Below are 21,547 nucleotides of genomic sequence, written 5' to 3'. Positions count from 1 at the left end.
TCAGAATTGTGAAGAGATTGTGCAGTGGCTCACGCCTGCAATCCCAGCACTTTGGGAGGCTGAGGCGGGTGGATCACCTGAGGTCAGGAGTTTGAGACCAGCCTGGCCAATAGGGTGAAACCTTGTATCTACTAAAAACACAAAAATTAGCTGGGTGTGTTGGCGGGTGCCAACTACTTGGGAGGCTGAGGCAGGAGAATTGCTTGAACCCAGGAGCTGGTTCAAGCACTGTACTCCAGCCTGTGAGACAAGAGTGAGACTCTGTTTCAAAACAAAATAAAATAGCTGGGTGTGGTGGCTCACACCTGCAATCCTAGCACTTTGGGAGGCCAAGGTGGGTGGATTGCCTGAGCTTGGGATTTTGAGACCAGCCCGGGCAATATGGCGACACCCCATCTCTACTAAAACACAAAAATTAGCTGGGTGTGGTGTTGTGTGCCTGTAATCCTAGCACTTTGGGAGGCTGAGGTGGAATAATCGCTTGAACTTGGGAGGCAGAGATTGCAGTGAGTTGAGGTGACAGAGTGACTCCATCTCAAAAAACAAACAAACAAGAAACAAAACAATTTACTTGTTGCATCTTTACAGAAATCCATAGTCTTGATACTAATCCTTACACGATTCTCATTTTATAGGTGAGAAAATCAGGTTAAGCGACTTGCCCAAGGTCACACAACAAGGAAATTCTAGTCAGGATTGGAACCTGGTAGTGGCAGTCACTGCACCCTTGGGTGCCAGCACACTGTCCCTGTTTATGTGGCATATACATTTTTTCTTTTTCTTTCTTTCTTCTGGTTTTTGTTGTTGTTGTTTTGAGACCGCGTTTCGTTCTTGTTGCCCAGGCTGGAGTGCAATGGCTCGATCTCAGCTCACTGCAACCTCCGCCTCCTGAGTTCAAGCAATTCTCCAGCCTCAGCCTCCCAAGTAGCTGGGATTACAGGCACCAGCCACCATGTCCAGCTAATTTTGTAATTTTAGTAGAGACAGGGTTTCTGTCTCTACTAAAGAAAGAAGTAGACCATGTTGGTCAGGCTGGTCTTGAACTCCTGAACTCAAGTGATCCACCCACCTTGGCCTCCCAAAGAGCTGGGATTACAGGTGTGAGCCACTGCACCCAGCCTATGTGGCATATTTTTTAGTTTAATCCTCATGACAACTCTACGGGTTGGTTTTTTTCCTTTTCTTTTCTTTTTGAGACAGGATTCAAGCAATTCTCCTGGCTCAGCCTTTGGAGTAGCTGGGATTATGGGACTACAGGCATGAGCCACCATACTGTTTTGTTTGTTTGTTTGTTTTTGGTAGAGACGGGGGTCTCGCTGTGTTGCCCAGGTTGGTCTCGAATTTCTGGACTCAAGTGATCCTCCCACCTTGGCCTCCCAAAGTGCTGGGATTACAGGTGTGAGCCACCACACCCGGCCAGAATGGTGTTATTTATCCTTATATTGTAACTGAAGGTGCTGAGGCCCAGAGAGACAGGTGATTTTCCCTGGGAGTGCCCAGCATGAGCTCGTGAAGTCAGCATTCAGGACTTGCTTCTGTAGCAGCCCTGACTGGGGCTTTCTGGCCTCTCTCTGCATGTATCCAATAACCAGGAGCTCTCACCTTCCAAGGCACTCATTGCTTGAACTGTTGGAAGCTTTCCCTTAGCACAAGCTGAAATCTGTCCCTAGCGAGCTCTTTAGGTCTGAGTGACCTCGTAGGGCCAGCCACACTGGTTCACCACTCCCTCCTTCGTTGCACGTGGCTTCTTGCCTCTTCTTGTTCTCAGTCTGCTTAGGACAATCAATGTTCTTTCCATGGATCAGAGGCCAGTCCTTGCCCATCTGCAGGGAGGGATTGAGTTGACTATCACCCACCTGTCTTGGACAGCAGGACCTTCAGCCCCAACTTGGCCATGATGGAAACTCTGGATGAGATTTAAGTTCTGGAAGTTGAGTTTTTGAGCCTGAGCAGCTTGTGGTTTCGGAGACCAGCTCCAGATATACCCTCTTTCAAACCCTCTTGTGTTGCTAATACAAGGCTGAGTCTGAGCCATCAAGAATGGAAGAAATCAGGGGCTTTTAGCCAGGCATGGCAGCGAACGCCTGTGGTCCCTGTTACTTGGGAGGCTGAGGTGGGAGGATCACTTGAGCCTGGGAGATCGAGGCTGTAGTGAGCCATGATTGCACCATTGCACTCCAGCCTGGGCGACACCGTGAGACCTCAGAGACTTAAGGACAAAGAAGGTGGGGACACAAAACTCCCCTGGATTTCTCAGTGTGCCGGTAAAGAGCACCAGCTTTGGCTAGGCACGGTGGCTCACGCCTGTAATCCCAGCACTTTGGGAAGCCGAGGCAGGCGGATCACGAAGTCAGGAGATTGAGACCATCCTGGCCAACATGGTGAAACCCTGTCTCTACTAAAAATACAAAAAATTAGCTGGGTGTGGTGGCGGGCGCCTGTAGTCCCAGCTACTTGGGAGGCAGAGGTGGGAGAATGGTGTGAATCCGGGAGGTGAAGCTTGCAGTGAGCCGAGATCTTGCCACTGCACTCCAGCCTGGGCCACAAAGCGAGACTCCATCTCAAAAAAAAAAAAAAAAGCGCCAGCTTCCTGAGACTTTTCACATACCCCGAGAATCTGCAGTCATTTACACAGGTAATTGCTCTTATCCAGAAGAATAATAGAACTTTTCTCCTCCTAAAAGAACCAAATGGTTACAGCCTGAATGAGGGCCTAGGTTAAACAAGGTGTCAGGCAGCCTGAAGTAGCTACCTTCCTAAGCAGACCAGCAGAAGTTTGTGCTGTCACCATGCAACATGCAAGAAGGAACGAGCAGCTGGGTGCAGTGGCTCATGCCTGGAATCCCAGCACTTTGGGAGGCTGAGGCGGGTGGATCACCTGAGGTCAGAAGTTTGAGACCAGCCTGGGCAAAATGGTGAAACCCTGTCTCTACTAAAAATACAAAAATTAGCTGGGCGTGGTGGAGCGTGCCTATAATCCCAGCTACTTGGGAGGCTGAGGCAGGAGAATCGCTTGAATCTGGGAAGTGGAGGTTGCAGTGAGTTGAGATCATGCCGCTGCACTCCAGCCTGGGTGACAGAGTGAGACTCCATCTCAAAAAAAAAAAAAAAAAAAAAAAAAGAAAAAGGAAAAGAAAAAATTAAGAACCTAAGAGAGAAGGCAAAGGGAGAGTCCAAAGGGGAGATTAAGAGACTGAAACAGAAACAAAAATTCATTCTGAGAGAGAGAGCAGTTGAGATAAGAAAGAGTGAAACCAGGGAAAGGTTTGAGGGAAGCTAAGAGAAAGATGGAGAGACCAAATGCGAGGGACTGAGTTTGCATGTTTGTTCATTCACCTAGTGTCTGTAGAGCGCCTAATGTGTGTCACACACTTTAGTCTAAGCTGGAGACAAGCAGTAAACACAATTTCTATTCTGTAGGAAGAGACAGAGAAGAAACCAGCAAACAAGTAGAATGGTGATAAATGTTACGGAGAAAAAGAAAGCCAGGCAGTGAGATGTTGAGGAGATAGGAGATTTAAAATCAGGGAGTTGGGAGAGGCCTTGCTGGAAAGGTGATATTGAGCAAAGTCTGAGGGAGGAAACAGAGGAAGCCATGCAGTACTTGGGTTGGAGAGTGTTCCAGGCAGAGGGGACCTTAATTGAAAAGTCCCTGATGCGAGTGATCAACGGGGAAAGGGGTGATAAATGGGTCAGAGTGATTAATGTGGTCATAGCAGATAGGGCTTTGTGGGCCACAGTTAGCACTTTGGTTTTTATTCTAGATGAAATTTATTTTCTTTCTTTTTTTTTTTTTTAATATTTTTTGATTTTTTTTTTTTTTTTTGAGACGGAGTTTTGCTCTTGTTGCCCATGCTGGAGTGCAATGGCATGATCTTGGCTCACTGCAACCTCTGCGAGACGGAGTTTCGCTCTTGTCACCCAGGCTGGAGTGTAATGGTGTGATCTCTGTTCACTGCAACCTCTGCCTCCCGGGTTCAAGCGATTCTCTTGCCTCAGCCTCCCAAGTAGCTGGGATTACAGGCACCTGTCACCACACCTGGCTAAGTTTTGTATTTTTCATAGAGATGAGGTTTCACCATGTTGGCCAGACTGGTCTCAAACTCCTGACTTCAAGTGTTCCACCCGCCTGGACCCCCCAAAATGCTGGGATTACAGGTGTGAGCCACTGCACCTGGCCCTTGCCAACTTTTTAATGGAGTTGTTTTCTGCTTGTTGAAATGTTTAGTTTCCTTATATAATCTGGATGGTAGATCTTTGTTGGATGCATAGTTTGTGAATATTTTCTTCCATTCTTCAGTTGTCTGTTTGTTGATAGTTGCTTTTGCTTTTGCTGTGAAGAAGCTCTTTAGTTTAATGAGGCCCCACTTAACAATTTTTGTTTTTGTTGCTTTTGAGGACTTAGTCACGAATGCTTTACCAAGGCTGATATCCAGAATGGTATTTCTCCTGGGGTTTCTTCTACAATTTTTACGGTTTGAAGTCTTACATTTAAGTCTTTAACCCATCTAGAGTTAATTTTTTTATATGGTGAAAGGCAGGGGTCCACTTTCATTCTCTTGCATATGTCTAGCCAGTTATCCCAGTGCCACTTAAATGAAATTTCAGCTGAGATTTGAAAGATACACATACAGGAACCAGGGCAGAATTGAGTTCTGGGCTGCAGGCTCTGGATTCAGTTCATTCATCTATTCAATCTCTCTCTGTCATTAATTCTCCAAGCATTTAGAGAGGCCTACTTTGCCCCAAGGCTTGTCCTGGGTGTACTAGAGAGACCAACTTGGAGAAGACCCTCCCCTCAGCTCTGGAGGAAGAAAACATTTCAGAGTGGGGTGAGGTCCTGTCCTCCTGCAGGTGGGATAATCCTGCCAGGGTGACCTTGGTCAGCCATAAACTTGGGGAATGAATGGGCAACAGGCTGGGGAGCGGCTGCCAGCAAGGAGGAAGGAGCTGGAGAGTGTGAAGGTGGGAGTTGGGGGAGAAAGGGGAGATCCCCCCTCAATTTTCTGTCTTTTCTGTGGTGAGAAAGGTCCTGTCTCCCCGCTGGCTCTGAGCTCTGGCTACAGGCTGGCTGGGGAGGGAACAGTGGATGGGCCAAGACAGGTGGCCCTGGCATGTGATGCGTGCACGGGGACTACTCAGCTCTCACTTTTAGAACGGTTTCCGGAAGTGATGGGAGGGATTGGGCAGGGCAGCTAAATATAGTCCTGGAGCCATGGCTCAGTCTGGGAGGGTCTTCCACTGAGCACTGTGTGCCCATCACGCGTGGTGTCCACTGCCAGCTTCCCCTGTGAGTCCCTGTCCTTGCTTGGAGCCTGCTCCTTGTCTCAGATCTTTGGACACAGCCCTGACCCCAGTCCAGCTAGGCTCGACCCTTACCGGTCCTCCTTCCAGTGTCTTTCAGCCTAAGATCTCCAACCAGACCTGTGAGTCCCGTGGGCTGGAGGGGGGGGAGGGGAGGGCTGGAGATCTTGGTAAAGTGGGGGAGGGGAGTCTCGAAGTGGGGGCTCTGGAGAATTTGGGGCCAGGGCTGAGGTCAGAGGCTGAAGCCTGGGGCTAAGGTGAGGGCAAGGACAGTGGGCTAGGACCTGGGCTTGTGTTCAGGAACTGGGGTTCACCGATAGCGCATATTTTTGGAGCTGGAGCTGAGAATTGCAGTGGAGGCTACTTTTGGGCCTGAGACCGAGTTCCTCTTCCCCTTTGGCCGTCAGAGCCCCATCCAGTGTAGGATGGGAGGTCTTTACAGGCTGCGGCGTCTCCCTGCGGCGCGGCAGGCCCGGCCTGGGCTAGGGCTGGGCCGGGAGCGCGGCGCCGTGGGTCCCCCTAACCGACTCCTCCTCCACCCAGGCCCGCCATGTCGGCTGCGCCCGGCCTCCTGCACCAGGAGCTGTCCTGCCCGCTGTGTCTGCAGCTGTTCGACGCGCCCGTGACAGCCGAGTGCGGCCACAGTTTCTGTCGCGCCTGCCTGGGCCGCGTGGCCGGGGAACCGGCGGCGGATGGCACCGTTCTCTGCCCCTGCTGTCAGGCCCCCACGCGGCCGCAGGCACTCAGCACCAACCTGCAGCTGGCGCGCCTGGTGGAGGGGCTGGCCCAGGTGCCGCAGGGCCACTGCGAGGAGCACCTAGACCCGCTGAGCATCTACTGTGAGCAGGACCGCGCGCTGGTGTGCGGAGTGTGCGCCTCACTCGGCTCGCACCGCGGTCATCGCCTGCTGCCCGCCGCCGAGGCCCACGCACGCCTCAAGGTGCGGGATCCGAGCGCATCGGGGTCGGAGGGGTTGTTCGGCGGCGCGGGGCCTGGCCGCTGGGGAGGTCGCTGTACTGATTTGGATTCTGAGTCTCTAAAGAGGGCCTGGAGTTCCCGGGGTCGGGGGCGGGGCGAAGCAGCCAGGAAAGAGTGTCTGAGGAGCTGAAGGCGGGGCTGACAGAGGAAAGCCGCGCAGGGACGGAGACTGGCGAGAAGGGGGCTGAGCAAACCTAGGTTCCCGGCCTTAGCCTCTAGAGGGACCTGGAGATGGGCGGGCGGAGCCCCAGGGCTGGTCTCATGGGCGGGGCGGAACCAGGCGGAGCAGCGACTGAACAGCCCCTACGGCCCACGCGCTCATTCCTTCACCAGGTGGGCCGGTCGGGCAGGCTCTCTGCGCGGCGCTGGCCCATTTTGGAATGGAGGCGCGGCGTTCCGGGCCGAGCCAGGCGGCCGGGCCAGGGCTGTCCTGTGGTGCTCAGCGGAGGCCCACGCACCCCTGAAACTTCGGAACTTTGGCTGGCCTCACGGTCCCCAGGCGGGGCCTCACCAAAAGGGAGACTGGAAGGGCCAGGCAACCGGGATCTGCACTTGCGTGCGCGGACCCAGGGTGGCACCGAGAGCCCCGTCCAGGATGTTTTTCTGGGTGGAGCTGGAAGTCCCGAACGCCTTGGGAGCCCACACGTGGTTGTGTGCGTCCCGAGGTACTCAGCAGACACCCAGACAGAGGCAAATAGAGACCCACGCACACTGGCTAGTGCGTGCTATACGTGTGGCAAAAGCACACGCGTGTAGCTACCGGCGGGCACGTGTGCGCGCAGCCCCAGGAAAGTCTGTCATGAATATTTATTGGGCAGTGGAAGAAGAAATGACAGGTGCAGGGGCCGGAGGAGGCGGGGTCTGGAGGCACGGAGGCGTCCTTGGTCCCCGAGGTGGAGACACTGCCGTCGTCTTACGCTACTGGTGCGCGCGCGGGGCTGGCTTCACAGGCGTTGCACTACTCCTTCCCTTGGCCTGCCTCCTAGAGGGGGTAGACTACCGTCCTTTCGTTGGTATTCGAGGCCCCCGGGCTTCCCAAGGACCCAGCCTCTCAGTCCCGCCAGCTCCTGCCTGGCCCAGTTCAGCCCAGGCCTAGCTGGTGGTCTCCTAGCTCAGGGCAGGAGCCTCCTCCCGGGAGCCCTCCCATCCCAGCACACCTGTGCTTAAGAAAGAAAAGAAAGAAATTCAAGATGAAGCTGGGGACTGTGCCACTGCGCTAGGGCTTTGAGCGCATTCCAACCTCGCCCAACCTTGCCCGTCTTTATCTGCGAAGAGAGCACGGAACCCATGAAACGGAACAGGGCCCAGGCAGCCCAGGAGCCTGGAAGGGGGCAGTGGGGCGAGATGCAGCCCACCGGGGTTCGCGGCAGCCCAGCCCTTCGCCGCCGGGAGGGGCTGGCCGGAGGTCTGAGGGAAGACCCCAGGAGGGACCCTGAAGGAGGAGGGGAACAGGAAGGCTCTGGGCGGGACCCGACGCCTGGGTCCTTGGCGAGGAAGCGGGGTTGGGTCCCTAGATCACGTACCAGCTCAGAGTGGCCCTCGCGCGGCCCGCGGCAGCTGTGCCGCCTCCAACAGCATGCCCATGTCGAGCAGCACGGCCACAACGAACTCGACTGCGTAGTCCTCGTAGTAGGAGGCGACCAGCTGGTCGGTGAGGTCCACGATGTCTATCTGCCCGAGTGCGCCCCGCGGGATACGCTCAAAGCCCTCGCGCAGTGGCACAGTCCCCAGTTTCATCTTGAATTTTTCTTTCTTTTATTTTCTTTCTTTTTTCTTTTTTTCTTTTTTGAGACTGACTCTTGCTCTGTAGCCCAGGCTGGAGTGCAGTGGCGCGATCTCCGCTCACTGCAAGCTCCGCCGCCTCCGGTGTTCACGCCATTCTCCTGCCTCATCCTCCCGAGTAGCTGGGACTACAGGCGCCCGCCACCACGCCCGGCTAATTTTTTTGTATTTTTAGTAGAGAGGGGGTTTCACCGTGTTAGCTAGGATGGTCTCGATCTCCTGACCTCGTGATCCGCCCGCTTCTGCCTCGCCTCCCAAAGTGCTGGAATTACAGGCATGAGCCACCCCGCCCGGCCCATCTTGAACTTCTTGAGCTCCTCGGGGTCAGGTTCTCCAGCACCTTCAGGATGGCCTCGCGCTTCCTTCCTATGGCTCAGCCCTGAGCCTCTGAGCCTGGGAGGGCCTGGAGCCATCAGGTCCTACCTTTCCTGCAGCAGGTGGAGCCGCCGCCCCCGGGGATGAACCGGGGAGGAGACTGATCTGGCAGCTCATATTCAACCCTGTGGCTCCTGCTGGGAGGGGACTCTGCAAACACCACCTGGAGGGTCCCCTAGTTTCCCCTGGGAAAGTGGGGGCACCAAATTGTTGAGGTGGGGATTGCTGTTCCCAATCTGCAGAGGAGGAAACAGGTTGGAAGTCATGGAGGCAGGAGTGGAACTCATTCCATGGCCAGGCACCTTCCAGCAAAGAAGTGGCTTTGTAGCCTGGCATGGTTGCTCATGCTTGTAGTGCCAACTATTCAGGAGGCTGAAGCAAAAGGATTGCTTGAGCCTAGGAGTTCGAGGATGCAGAGCTGTGATTGTGCCACTGCACTCCAGCCTAGGCAATCCTGTCTCAAAAAAAAAAAAAAAAAAAATTTTTCTTTGGCAGGAGTATTGGGAGCTCTCCTATATTTGCATATTTGCATTTGAGGTCTTGGGTGAGATCTAGACCACGGAGTGTTTGGTTCGTCTATGCAGGGGATTCTTTTTTTTTTTTTTTTTTTTTTTTTTTTAAACGGAGTCTTGCTCTGTCTCCCAGGCTGGAGTGCAGTGGCACATTCTTGGCTCACTGCAACCTCTGCCTCCCTAGTTCAAACCATTCTCCTGCCTCAGCCTTCCGAGTAGCTGGGATTACAGGCACCTGCCACTGCGCCCGGCTAATTTTTGTATTTTTAGTAGAGATGGGGTTTCACCATCTTGGCCTGGCTGACCTCGAACTCATGACCTTGTGATCCACCCACCTCGGCCTCCCAAAGTGCCGGGATTACAGGCGTGAGCCACCACACCCGGCCAGCAGGGGACATTTTAATTAAATTCCGTGCCCCCCACTCCAAGCCCATGCATGTACAGACTGGCTGACGTGGGGGTTAGGCTGACAGTCTGACTGAGGCTGATGTTCTGCTTTTAGGTAAGAGAGGAAGCCCAGGTGTAGGGGGAGTTTGCTTTTCTTCTTTCATATAACCTTCACGTACCCCCTGAGGTCTGTTGTGTGCCAAGCTCTGTGCCTGCCTGTCTGGTGGGAGAGACCAAACCAGTTTGGCATTTGCCATCCTCACAGAGACCTGTGCTATGGGGCTGACTGCTGAGCAGAGGGGATCAGGGAAGGCAAGGCCAGGGAGGGGTCAACAAAACAGACAAGGGGCTGGGGGTGTGGTGGTTCACACCTGTAATCCCAGCATGCTGGGAGGCTGAGGTGGAAGGATTGCTTGAGGCCAGGAGTTGGAGACTAGCCTGGGCAATATAGTGAGATTGTCTCTACAAAAACATTTTAAAAAATCATGGCCAGGCGTGGTGGCTCATGTCTATAATTCCAGCACTTTGGGAGGCTGAGGTGGGTGGATCACCTGAGGTCAGAAGTTTGAGAGCAGCCTGGCCAACATGGGGAAACCCTGACTCTACTAAAAATATCACAATTAAGCCAGGCCTGGTGGTGCACCAAAATTAGTCCCAGCTACTTGGGAGGCTGAGGCAGCAGAATCACTTGAACCCAGGAGGCGGAGGTTGCAGTGAGCCGAGATTGTGCCACTGCATTGCAGCCTGGGCGACAGAGTGAGACCCCATCTCGAAAAAAAAAAAAAAATCAAAAAATTTGCTGGGCATGGTGGTGTGTGCCTATAGTTCCAGCTACTTGGGACTTGGGAGACTGACGTGAGAGGGTCAATTAAGCCTTGGAGGTTGGGGCTGTAGTTAGCTGTGATCATGACACTGCACTCCAGGGTCACTCCAGAGCGAGACCCTGTCTCAAAACAAAACATCAAAATAAATAAATAAAAAAACCGCACCAAAATAGGCAAGGGGCAGGGGAAGCATTCGGACTTCAGGAGTAGCAACGGCTGGGGCTGGTAGGCATGTAAGTGGGTTTGGGGATGGGAAGATGGCTGGAGGAGGAAGTGGCATTGAGGTTGAGCCACAGAGGGCAGGTTTAGGTTGGGAGGTGTGGGTTTGGGGTGAGTGGCATCCCCATCACTTCTCCATGCCTCGCCCCCCAGACACAGCTGCCACAGCAGAAACTGCAGCTGCAGGAGGCATGCATGCGCAAGGAGAAGAGTGTAGCTGTGCTGGAGCATCAGCTGGTGGAGGTGGAGGTGAGGACTTCATAGGGCCATGTCTCGGGGGCTGGGGGCCAGGCTAGGGGTCTCCAGCCAAGAGCCTTTATTCCGTCAATCACTGCCCCATTCCCGCAGGAGACAGTGCGTCAGTTCCGGGGGGCCGTGGGGGAGCAGCTGGGCAAGATGCGGGTGTTCCTGGCTGCACTGGAGGGCTCCTTGGACCGTGAGGCAGAGCGTGTGCGGGGTGAGGCAGGGGTCGCCTTGCGCCGGGAGCTGGGGAGCCTGAACTCTTACCTGGAGCAGCTGCGGCAGATGGAGAAGGTGCTGGAGGAGGTGGCCGACAAGCCGCAGACTGAGTTCCTAATGGTGAGCACTGGGTGACCCCCCGTCCCCTCCCTGCCTCAGCCCCCTCACTGCTCAGGCCCCAGAGACCTCATCCCATTGTCAGATAGGCCCAGAGAGGGGCAGGGATGAACCAGCGTCACATGTCCGGGAGGGGCAGGCCTCAGGGCTGCTGTATGGTTGTTTAGGCTGAGCACTGCATAAGGACATTGTATTAAGTGAGCACTATTCATATCACAGACCTTGTCGGTTTATATATTTATTAGGACACTTTTTTTTTTTTTTAAGGCAGGGTCTCACTCTGTCATCCAGACTGGAGGGCAGTGGCATGACCATAGCTCACTGAAGCCTTGACTTTGTAGGCTCAGGCAGTCCTCCAATCTCAGCCTCCCATAGCTGGGACTATAGGCACTTACCACCATGCCTGGCTAATTTTTGTATTTTTAGTAGAGATAGGGTCTCACTATGTTGCCCAGACTAGTCTCAAATGCCTGGACTCAAGCAATCTGCCTGCCTTGGCCTCCAAAAGTGCTGGGATTACAGGTGTGAGCCACTGCACCCGGCCTATTAGGACAGTTTTCTATCAGGTGGAATCAGAGTTGCTTGGAGGCGAAGATACCTTTTTGTAATCCACATAAAAGTGAAGGGTTAGGGGTGGCCTTGAGTTCTAGGTCTCTTTTGGCTTTTTTGTTTTTTTTTTTTGAGACAGGACTTTGCTCTGTTGCCCAGGCTGGAGTGCAGTGGTGTGATCTCAGCTCACTGCAACCTCCTTTTCCCAGGTTCAAGTGATTTTCCTGGTTCAGCCTCCCAAGTAGCTGGGATTACAGGTGCCTGCCACCACGCCCATTTAATTTTTTTGTAATTTTGGTAGAGATGAGTTTCACCATGTTGGCCAGGCTGGTCTCGAACTCCTGGCCTCAAGCAATCCATCTGCCTTGGCCTCCCAAAATGTTGAGATTGCAGGCATGAGCCACCTCATCTGGCCTCTTTGAGCTTTTCTGATTCTTCCTGACCTTGCACTTAGCATTCCTAGTTGTCTACCCCATCCTCAAAAGTCTCCAGTGTCCCCAACATTGGCTTCACCACCATTCTCTTTTTCTCTCTCTCCAGAAATACTGCCTGGTGACCAGCAGGTGAGAGCAACCTGGCCCTGCCCCTTTGCCCGACTTGTCCCAGTCTTCTAGGGACACCAGCCGGCTCACTCTCCACTCACTACTGTGCCTGCACACCTGCAATTCAGTCTGCTGCCCCACCCCTGCCTGAACACATGGTTATAGACAGAAATGATCTGGACGGATCCTTTTGCTCAGGGACCTCCTAGACTGGTGCCATGAGACACATGTGGGTGGGGACAAAGGCATCACTGTGTGCTCAGTGGGGCTGTGGAGGGAAAGGGGTGGCCAGGCATGGAGTGAATGTTTGAGATGGGCCCTGGAGGGATGAACAGGAGTTGGCTAGGCAAAGTGCTGGGAGAAGAAGGGCATTGCGAGGAGAAGGGCATTGCGGGGAGAAGGGCATTGCTGGGAGAAGAAGGGCATTGCTGGGAGAAGGACATTGCTGGAAGAAGAAGGGCATTGTGAGGAGAAGGGCATTGCTGGGAGAAGGGCATTGCTGGGAGGAGGGCATTATGGGGAGAAGGGCATTGCGAGGAGAAGGGCATTGCTGGGAGAAGGGCTTTGCTGGGAGAAGGGCATTACTGGGAGAAGAAGGGCATTGCTGGGAGAAGGACATTGTGGGGAGAAGGGCAATGTGGGGAGAAGGGCATTGCGGGGAGAAGGGCATTGCGGGGAGAAGGGCGTTGGAAGAAGAAGGGCATTGCAGGGGGAAGGGCGTTGCTGGGAGAAGGGCGTTGCTGGGAGAAGGGCATTGCTGGGAGAAGGGCATTGCAGGGAGAAGGGTATTGCTGGAAGAAGAACATTACTGGAAGAAGAAGGGCATTGTGAGGAGAAGGGCATTGCTGGGAGAAGGGCATTATGGGGAGAAGGGCATTGCGGGGAGAAGGGTATTGCTGGGAGAAGGGCATTGCTGGGAGAAGGGCATCGTGGGGAGAAGGGTATTGCTGGAAGAAGAACACTGCTGGGAGAAGAGGGGCATTGTGAGGAGAAGAGCATTGCTGGGAGAAGGGCATTGTGGGGAGAAGGGCATTGCTGGGAGAAGGGCATTGCTGGGAGAAGGACATTGTGGGGAGAATGGTATTGCTGGAAGAAGAAGGGCATTGCAGGGAGAAGGGCATTGTGGGGAGAAGGGCGTTGCTGGGAGAAGGGCATTGCGGGGAGAAGGGCGTTGCTGGAAGAAAGGTGTGGGAGAAGGGCATTGTTGGGAGAAGGGTGTTTCTGGGAGAAGGGCATTGCTGGGAGAGGGGACAGCCAGCTAGAGGGCTGGCGAGTGGGAGGGAAGAGGAACTGGGGTAGTAGGTGTGTGTATACTGGCAAAGCTGAGAAGCTTGGACCTTATCCCAAAAGAAGGATGAAAAAAAACGTAGTTGGGCTGGGTATGGTGGCTCACGCCTGTCATCCAAGCACTTTGGGAGGCTGAGGCGGGTGGATCATCTGAGGTCAGGAGTTCGAGACCAGCCTGGCCAACGTGGCAAAACCTCCTCTCTACTAAAAACACAAAAATTAGCCAGACATGGTGGCAGACACCTATAATCCCAGCTACTTGGGTGGCTGAGGCAGGAGAATTGCTTGAACTCGGGAGGCAGAGGCTGCAGTGAGCCAAGATCATGCCACTACACCCCAGCCTGGGTGATAGAGTCAGACTCAATCTCAAAAAAACAAAACAAAACAAAAAAAAGACCAATAAACAGTGGTAAAATATATGTAACATAAAATTGACAATTTTAAGCTTCTTTTTTTTTTTTTTTAAAGACAGGATCTTGCTATGTTGCCCAGACTGGACTCAAATTTCTGAGCTCCAGTGAGCCTCCTGAGTCAGCCTCCCTGGGCAGCTGGGACTACACTCTACCTGGCTCATTTTAAGCATTTTTAAGTGTGCATTTAAAATTCAGTGGTGCTAAGTACATTTACATTGTACAACCATCACCAGTGCTTACCTCCAGAATTTTCTCATCTTCCCAAATCAAAACTCCAAAGGAAGAGTTTTAAGCAGGGGTGCAATGTGGAGAGATCCTGGAATCCCCCCAGCCCTTGTCCTCCCCGCTCACAGATGCCTCCCCTTACCCTCCCCACCCCCAGGCTGCAGAAGATCCTGGCAGAGTCTCCCCCACCCGCCCGTCTGGACATCCAGCTGCCAATCATCTCAGATGACTTCAAATTCCAGGTGTGGAGGAAGATGTTCCGGGCTCTGATGCCAGGTACCGGGAGGGACTGGCTCAGGTTTGTGTGTGACTGGGCAGTTGATGGGAGGCCCTACCCACCCTGGAGAGGCCTCCCAGTCCCAACTGGGGAGGCCACTGAAGGAAGTACCCAATGCCCCTTTGCCTCTGGGGTTCCCCCCTGCAGTCCTCTAACCTGTGTTGGGAGGAGGGCCTTTGAGAGCATGGGGTTTGCAGTGGGTGACTGACACGAAGATGCTGCTGCTGTTGGCGGCACGGAACGCTGGGGACTAGGTCTGAGCCACTGACTTGTTGTGTGATCCTTGGTCAGTCTCTGCCGCTCTCTGGACAGTGGAGATGATAAATCCTGCCAATTGGGGACTGAGGCTCTGCAGAGCTCCTGGAACCCTGGGGACTGGCCTGGGTTAGAGAGTGACTCTGGTGTCCTGTGGCTGGGGAGGCCCAAGGGCTCAGTTCCTCCCTGCAAGAGCTGGATGATGCAGGTTACAGAGCTCTGGGGCATACACATTGCTGGGGCAGCCCTTCCTTGCCTCAGTGGAGGTGGGAATGCAGACAACCTCATTTTATTCAAGAGAAAACTAAGGCTCAGAGACTGGGTCTAGGCTGATGTAAAGATCGGGCTCCTTGACCTTGGGCCTTGGGCCTTGTTCTGGGCCTCAGATGGTGATGCCTTGTACCAATTTAGTACTGTTGGCTGGGTTCGGTGGCTTACGCTTGTAATCCCAAAACTTTGGGAGGCCGAGGTGGGAGGATCACTTGAGCCCAGGAGTTCGAGACCAGCCTGGGCAACATAGTGAGACCCCCTTGTCTCTACAAAAACTTAAAAAAATTAGCCAGGTGTAGTGGCACATGCTTGTAGTACCAGCTACTTGGCAGATGGGAGGATTGCTTGAGCCTGGGAGTTGGAGGTTGCAGTGAGCCAAGGTTGCACCACTGTACTCCAGCCTGGGCCACAGAGTGAAACCCTGCCTCAAAAAAAAAAAAAAAAAAAAAAAAAAAAAAAAAAAAAAAAAAAAAAAGAAAGAAAATGCAGGCCTGCCTGCCACCCTAGAGGGAAGCAAAAGCAATCATGGCCTCATCTCACAGCTGAGCAAACTGAAGTTGAGCCAGGTGTGGTCTTGTGGCCCAAGCCGGTGAACACAGATGCCAAGAGGATTAGGGGAGACAAAGCTGGCCTGTAATTGGTTGGGAGAAGGCCCCAGCGAGGCAGAAACCTAGGGTTTTCTGATCGTGGTCTCTCTGGCAGCGCTGGAGGAGCTGACCTTTGACCCGAGCTCTGCGCACCCCAGCCTGGTGGTGTCTTCCTCCGGCCGCCGCGTGGAGTGCTCGGAACAGAAGGCGCCGCCGGCGGGGGAGGACCCGCGCCAGTTCGACAAGGCGGTGGCGGTGGTGGCGCACCAGCAGCTCTCCGAGGGCGAACACTACTGGGAGGTGGAGGTGGGCGACAAGCCGCGCTGGGCGCTGGGCGTGATCGCGGCCGAGGGGCCCCGCCGCGGGCGCCTGCACGCGGTGCCCTCGCAGGGCCTGTGGCTGCTGGGGCTGCGTGAGGGCAAGATCCTGGAGGCTCACGTGGAGGCCAAGGAGCCGCGCGCTCTGCGCAGCCCCGAGCGGCGGCCCACGCGCATCGGCCTCTACCTGAGCTTCGGCGACGGCGTCCTCTCCTTCTACGATGCCAGCGACGCCGACGCGCTCGTGCTGCTTTTTGCCTTCCATGAGCGCCTGCCTGGGCCCGTGTACCCCTTCTTCGACGTGTGCTGGCACGACAAGGGCAAGAACTCCCAGCCGCTGCTGCTCGTGGGGTCCGAAGGCGCCGAAGCCTGAGCCGCCGGACGGGTCCGGGAGAGGCGCAGGGACCTGGGTTGGAGCTTAGGTCTGCTTGGTCGGGTCTGAAGGGAGAAGGGTGGGGTGCGGGTTGCCAGGGCCCAGGGGGCTGGGAACTGGGGAGTCTCCCAGAATACTGACGTGGGGGTAGGACTGGCTTGGTGGCTCATACCTGTAATCCCAGCACTTTGGGAGACGGAGTCGGGTGGATCACCTGAGGTAAGGAGTTCAAGACCAGTCTGGGCAACATGGTGAAACCCGTCTCTACTAAAAATACAAAAATTAGCTGGGCGCGGTAGTGTAGCCTGTAATCCTAGCTACTTGGGAGGCCGAGGCAAGAGAATTGCTTGAACCCAGGAGGTGGAGGTTGCAGTGAGCAGACATTGTGCTACTGCACTCTAGCCTGGGCGACAAGAGTGAGACTTTGTCTCAAAAAAGGAAAAAAAAAAAAAAAAAAAAGCATGGGGGTTGGCATGGCCTCGGGACTGCTGGTGAGGGGTTGGGGTGATGCTGGGGACAAGACCCAGTGGGGTAGGGAGATCTGGAGTCAGGTCAGTGGGGAAATCAGAATTTGGGAACCAGGCGCCCTGAGAATTCCAGGAAGAAACTAAGGTTGAGCGAGGGAGGGCCAGGGCCAGGTAGGGGGATTGACAGGAGGAGCTTGAGAACCTGTAGAGTAAGGGGCTCCTTCAGCCTCACACTCCCCTCCTCCTTAGGCCTTGGGTACCCCACTCCAGACTCACCTTACCCAAAGGCCTTCCCCTTAGTTCTCCACCTTAGGCATGCATTCAAATCACCTTTTTAAAGCCCTTAACCATGACTTGTTAAAGCATAGGGTGCTAAGTTTCTGATTTAGTAGGTCAGACAGGTAAAAAAATGCTCCTTTCTTTCTTTCTTTCCTTCTTTTTTTTTTTTTTTTGAGACAGGTCTTGCTCTTTCACCCAAAGCTAGAGTGCAGTGGTGCCATCTTGGCTCACTGTAACCTCTGCCTCCAGGGTTCAAGCAATTCTCATGCCTCAGTCTCTCAAGTAGCTGGGACTGCAGACGCCTGCCACCACACCTGGCTATTTATTTTTATTTTTTATTTTTAGTAGGGGTTCACCATGTTGGCCAAGCTGATTTCGAACTTCTGACCTCAAGGATTCACCCGCCTTGGCCTGCCAAAGTGCTGGAATTACAGGCATGAGCCACTTCGCCTGGCCGAAAATGCTCATTTTTTTTTTTTTAATTTAGTTTTTGTAGAAATGGTGTCTCATTATGTTGCCCAGGCTGATCTTGAACTCTTGGCCTCAAGTGATTCTCCTGCCTTGGCCTTCCAAGTGCTGGGATTACAGGTGTGAGCCACCATGCCCTGCCAAAAATGTGCATTTCTGGCAGGTTCCCAGGTGACGCTGCTGGCCACAGGGGCTGACGCTGGGGGAAGCCCTGACCTAGTGCACATCCCACTGGGCTCTTCACTCTCAGTGTAGATCGAGGAGAGGCATAGGTCCAAAAATATGTTTCCCCTGTCAAAAACATGTAAGGTTTGCACCAGGAGTGGAAGGAAACAAACATAAACCAACGCAGAGACATTTAAGGGCTGGGCACTCATGCCTGTAATCCCAACACTTTGGGAGATTGAGGCAAGAGGATCATTTGAGGCCTGGAGTTTGAGACCAGCCTGGGCAACACAGCGAGACCCTATCGCAACAAAAACCAGAAAAACAACAAAAAGAAGACATTGGAAAACTGCCAGAGCCGTTTCTAGGCAAATAAACAACCTTCGACTTAACTTGCTTTGACTCTGGGATATGTTTATCGAGCGTCTTGAACGTTGAGGAAGCCAGTTAAGAGAAAGAGCCCGATGCCAAGGTCACACTGGTCCCTGCTGCTCGTGGGGAAGAGAAGGGCCCCCACTAGATGTCCCAGAACTGGCCACTCCCCACTTACTTGCTGGTTCACACCTTCTTTGGTTTTAGCGCGCAGGCATTTCTTGGGCTCTGGAGTAACCACTGAGGCCAGAGTGAGAGTCCCTCTTCCCTGGAGGGAGAGGCCTTTGGGGATCCAGACAGTCTTCTCTCCTGAGGGAAGATGCTGGCCTGGGGTCACTCATTCTCACGGGGAGGGTGTGCTGGCGGGATGGGTGGAAGGGCCTGGGGCCCGGGCAGCCCATTGCGGGGGTTTTCTCAGGAGACGGTGGGTATGGGACTAAGGGTGAAAGGGAGGTTGTGAGTTGGGTAAGAAAGGCCTGAGGATCTGGCAGGGGAAGGCGGCACCCCTGGGTGTGTCTCCCAGAGGAAGGCCTGTGGAGCCCTGGCTTCAGGAGACAGAAGAGAGGATTAATGGTAGAAGCTCTTTTATGTTAGAAAATAAAACAATATAGTAAAGGGATTATTTGGTTGTAAAATTCAATACCATTAATAAAACTATTATATTCTGACTCCTTCCTCATTAAATCTGCGTGAAAAGACAAATGACTTACTGCAAGGCCTCCTAATTGCCCTCTAGCCTTCAATCTTGACTTGGTAATGTTTCTAAAAATGCAAATGTGGTCACAGACTCAGTTGCTCAAAACTTTCAACAACTCCCTCTTGCCTGTAGGATAAAGCCCCCAGTCTTTGGCTTAGCATTTGAGCTGTTCTGCCATGTTTTTTTTGTTTGTTTGTTTTGTTTTTTGAGACGGCGTCTTGCTCTGAGCCCAGCCCAGCTTCATCTTTTATTTTTTTTGTTTTTTTGTTTTTATTTTTTGAGACGGAGTCTCGCTCTGTCGCCCAGGCTGGAGTGCAGTGGCCGGATCTCAGCTCACTGCAAGCTCCGCCTCCTGGGTTCACGCCATTCTCCTGCCTCAGCCTCCCAAGTAGCTGGGACTACAGGCGCCCGCCACCTCGCCCGGCTAGTTTTTTGTACTTTTTAGTAGAGACGGGGTTTCACCGTATTAACCAGGATGGTCTCGATCTCCTGACCTCGTGATCCGCCCGTCTCGGCCTCCCAAAGTGCTGGGATTACAGGCTTGAGCCACCGCGCCCGGCCCATCTTTTATTTTATTATTATTTTTTGAGACGGAGTCTCGCTGTGTCACCCAGGCTGGAGTGCAGTGGCATGATCTCGGCTCACTGCAACCTCTGCCTCCTGGGTTCAGGCGATTCTCCTGCCTCAGCCTCTCGAATAGCTGGGACTACAGGCGCCCGCCACCATGCCCAGCTAATTTTTATATTTTTAATAGAGACGGGGTTTCACCATGTTGGTCAGGATGGTCTCAATCTCTTGACCTCATGATCCGCCCGCCTCGGCCTCCCAAAGTGCTGAGATTACAGGCGTGAACCACCGTGCCCAGCCACCATGTTTTTGTTTGTTTGTTTGTTTGTTTTGTTTGAGACAGAGTCTTGTTCTGTTGCCCAGGCTGGAGTACAGTGGTGTGATCACTGCAACCTCCGTCTTCTAGGTTCAAGGGATTCTCCTGCCTCAGCCTCCGGAGTAGCTGGGATTACAGGCACCTGCCACCATGCCCAGCTAATTTTTGTATTTTTAGTAGAGATGGGGGTTCCACCATGTTGGCCAGGCTGGTCTCGAACTCTTGACCTTAGGTGATCCACCCATCTTGGCCTCCCAAAGTGCTAGGATTACAGGCTGGCCTTCCAGCCTCATCTGTTTTTAATTAAAAAACAATTTTTTTTTTTTTTTTTTTGAGATAAGGTCTTGCTCTGTCACACAGGCTGGAGTGCAATGGTGTGATCGTGGCTCACTGCAGCCTTGATCTCCTGGACTCACATGATCCTCCCACTGCAGCCTCCTGAGTAGCTAGGATGGCAGGCACCCACCACCATGCCTGACTATTTTTTATTTTTTGTATTTTGGTAGAGATGAGGTCTCACTGTATTGTCCATGCTGGTCTCGAGCTCCTGGCCTCAAGCGATCCTCCCATCTCAGCTTCCCAAAGTGTTGGGATTACAGGTGTGAGCCAGTGAGCCCAGCCCAGCTTCATCTTTTATTTTATTATTATTTTTTGAGACAGAGTCTCGCTGTGTCACCCAGGCTGGAGTGCAGTGGCGTGATCTCGGCTCACCGCAACTTCTGCCTCCCAGATTCAAGTGATTCTCCTGCCTCAGCCTCCCGAGTAGCTGGGACTATAGGTGGGTGCCACTATGCCTGGCTGATTTTTGAATTTCTGGTAGGGATGGGGGTTTCACTAGGTTGGCCAGCCTGGTTTCGAACTCCTGACCTCGGGTGATCTGCCTGCCTTGGCCTCCCAAAGTACTAAGATTACAGGTGTGAACTGCCGCGCCTGGCCCCAGCTTCATCTTAAAAAGAAAAACTCTCTGTTTTAATATCTAACAGGGCAAATATCGAAAGATAAACCCCACATAACAAAAGCCCTTTGGGATCCTAGTGTTGGGGAAAGGCTGCTGTCCATTGACTGTCACTGAACTCTATGTCACTGCCCAGGCTAAGGACTGTGAGGGAGGGACCTGTGGTCTCCCATGTTGCTCCTCACACTGTGGACGGCTGTGGGCTGTGTCCAGCCTCAACTTGGACCACCACCCGTGCATGTCTACACTCTGGCCATGCTGAACTGCTGGGGTCTCTGTACCTCCTTTTTTTTTTTTTTTTTTTTTGAGATGGAGTCTTGCTCTGTTGCCCAGGCTGGAGTGCAATGGCGCGATCTCAGCTCACTGCACCCTCTGCCTCCCAGGTTCAAGTGATTCCCCTGCCTCAGACTCTCCAGTAGCTAGGGTTACAGGCACCCAGCACCATGCCAGGTTACTTTTTTCACTTTTATTTTCATTTTTAGTAGAGGCAGGGTTTTGCCATGTTGGCCAGGCTGGTCTCGAACTCCTGACCTCAAATGATCTGCCCGCCTCAGCCTCCCAAAGTGCTGGGATTACAGGCGTGAGCTGCCGGGCCTGGCCCCTGCACTTCTTTTTTAGGAATGTTGGTTCCATCCCACTTATCCTTCATGGCTCTCCTGCAACACCGCCATTTCCTGTCCTCTCTTGACCTTCTAGGCTTCCAGGAAGAATCAGTTACTCTCTTCTCTGGATCTCCCAGCAGCTTCTCCAGCATGTGTGGCCCATGGCATTGAATCGTCTACACACAGGCCATGGGTGTCTGGGGAGGTATGGTGGTATCTGAGACCCCAAAGCCTCCTTCTGAGGAAATGGGTACTCTGAGAAGCAGATGCCAAGATAGGATTAAATGGGCAGAGATTTTAGGAGGGAAGATGCCCATGTGAGGGAAGATGGGGAAGGTCATCAGACTGTGTTGCAAGGCTGCTGTTGTGTGTGGGAGGGAGGGAGGGAAGGCTGTTGTGGCTTCTCCTGCGGCCAAAGCCACCATTCCAAACACTCCTGTGCTTTCCGGGACCCCTGCAGAGCTGAGTAATGTATGCTCCCTTTTGTTGGAATTATATCAGGAGACTTTCTTTCGAAGCTGCCACAGGTTGTTTCTGCATATAGTTGCCCCAGCTTGAGCTGCGTGCATGGAAGGAAATGGCCCATGGCTGACTGTGTGAGGTGGGC

General features: G+C 53.4%; 2 protein-coding genes across 2 annotated transcripts; one reads left to right on the top strand and one right to left on the bottom strand.

The window, feature by feature from the left end:
- The first annotated feature begins 5,149 nt into the window (after nt 1-5,149).
- TRIM72 (tripartite motif containing 72) lies at nt 5,150-16,482 on the top strand. Its single transcript, XM_025371057.1, has 7 exons — nt 5,150-5,426; nt 5,848-6,244; nt 10,535-10,630; nt 10,730-10,960; nt 12,047-12,069; nt 14,131-14,249; nt 15,478-16,482. Exons 2-7 carry the CDS (start codon nt 5,855-5,857, stop codon nt 16,050-16,052), a joined length of 1,434 nt encoding a protein of 477 aa, XP_025226842.1. The 5' UTR covers nt 5,150-5,426; nt 5,848-5,854; the 3' UTR covers nt 16,053-16,482.
- PYDC1 (pyrin domain containing 1) lies at nt 7,072-8,775 on the bottom strand. The gene is made up of 4 exons (XM_025371364.1): nt 8,742-8,775; nt 8,371-8,430; nt 7,806-8,030; nt 7,072-7,264 (listed from the first exon to the last, which is right to left on the bottom strand). Exons 1-3 carry the CDS (start codon nt 8,773-8,775, stop codon nt 7,810-7,812), a joined length of 315 nt encoding a protein of 104 aa, XP_025227149.1. The 3' UTR covers nt 7,072-7,264; nt 7,806-7,809.
- Nucleotides 16,483-21,547: the final 5,065 nt, after the last annotated feature.

The sequence above is a fragment of the Theropithecus gelada genome, chromosome 20, assembly GCF_003255815.1.
Source record: "Theropithecus gelada isolate Dixy chromosome 20, Tgel_1.0, whole genome shotgun sequence".
Classification (NCBI taxonomy): Eukaryota; Metazoa; Chordata; class Mammalia; order Primates; family Cercopithecidae; genus Theropithecus; species Theropithecus gelada.
This window is presented reverse-complemented; position numbering and strand designations above follow the sequence as displayed.

What these genes read in the sequence shown, in the direction of transcription:
- TRIM72 (XM_025371057.1), top strand. Translation starts at nt 5,855, where the DNA reads ATGTCGGCTGCGCCCGGCCTCCTGCACCAGGAGCTGTCCTGCCCGCTG. An exon ending in AGGCCCACGCACGCCTCAAG is followed by an intron (nt 6,245 to 10,534) that starts GTGCGGGATCCG and finishes CTCGCCCCCCAG; the next exon opens with ACACAGCTGCCACAGCAGAA. An exon ending in TACTGCCTGGTGACCAGCAG is followed by an intron (nt 12,070 to 14,130) that starts GTGAGAGCAACC and finishes CCCCACCCCCAG; the next exon opens with GCTGCAGAAGATCCTGGCAG.
- PYDC1 (XM_025371364.1), bottom strand. Translation starts at nt 8,775, where the DNA reads ATGCCAGGCTACAAAGCCACTTCTTTGCTGGAAG. An exon ending in AGCCACTTCTTTGCTGGAAG is followed by an intron (nt 8,431 to 8,741) that starts GTGCCTGGCCAT and finishes GCTGAGCCATAG; the next exon opens with GAAGGAAGCGCGAGGCCATC. An exon ending in GACCCCGAGGAGCTCAAGAA is followed by an intron (nt 8,031 to 8,370) that starts GTTCAAGATGGG and finishes AATAAAAGAAAG; the next exon opens with AAAAATTCAAGATGAAACTG.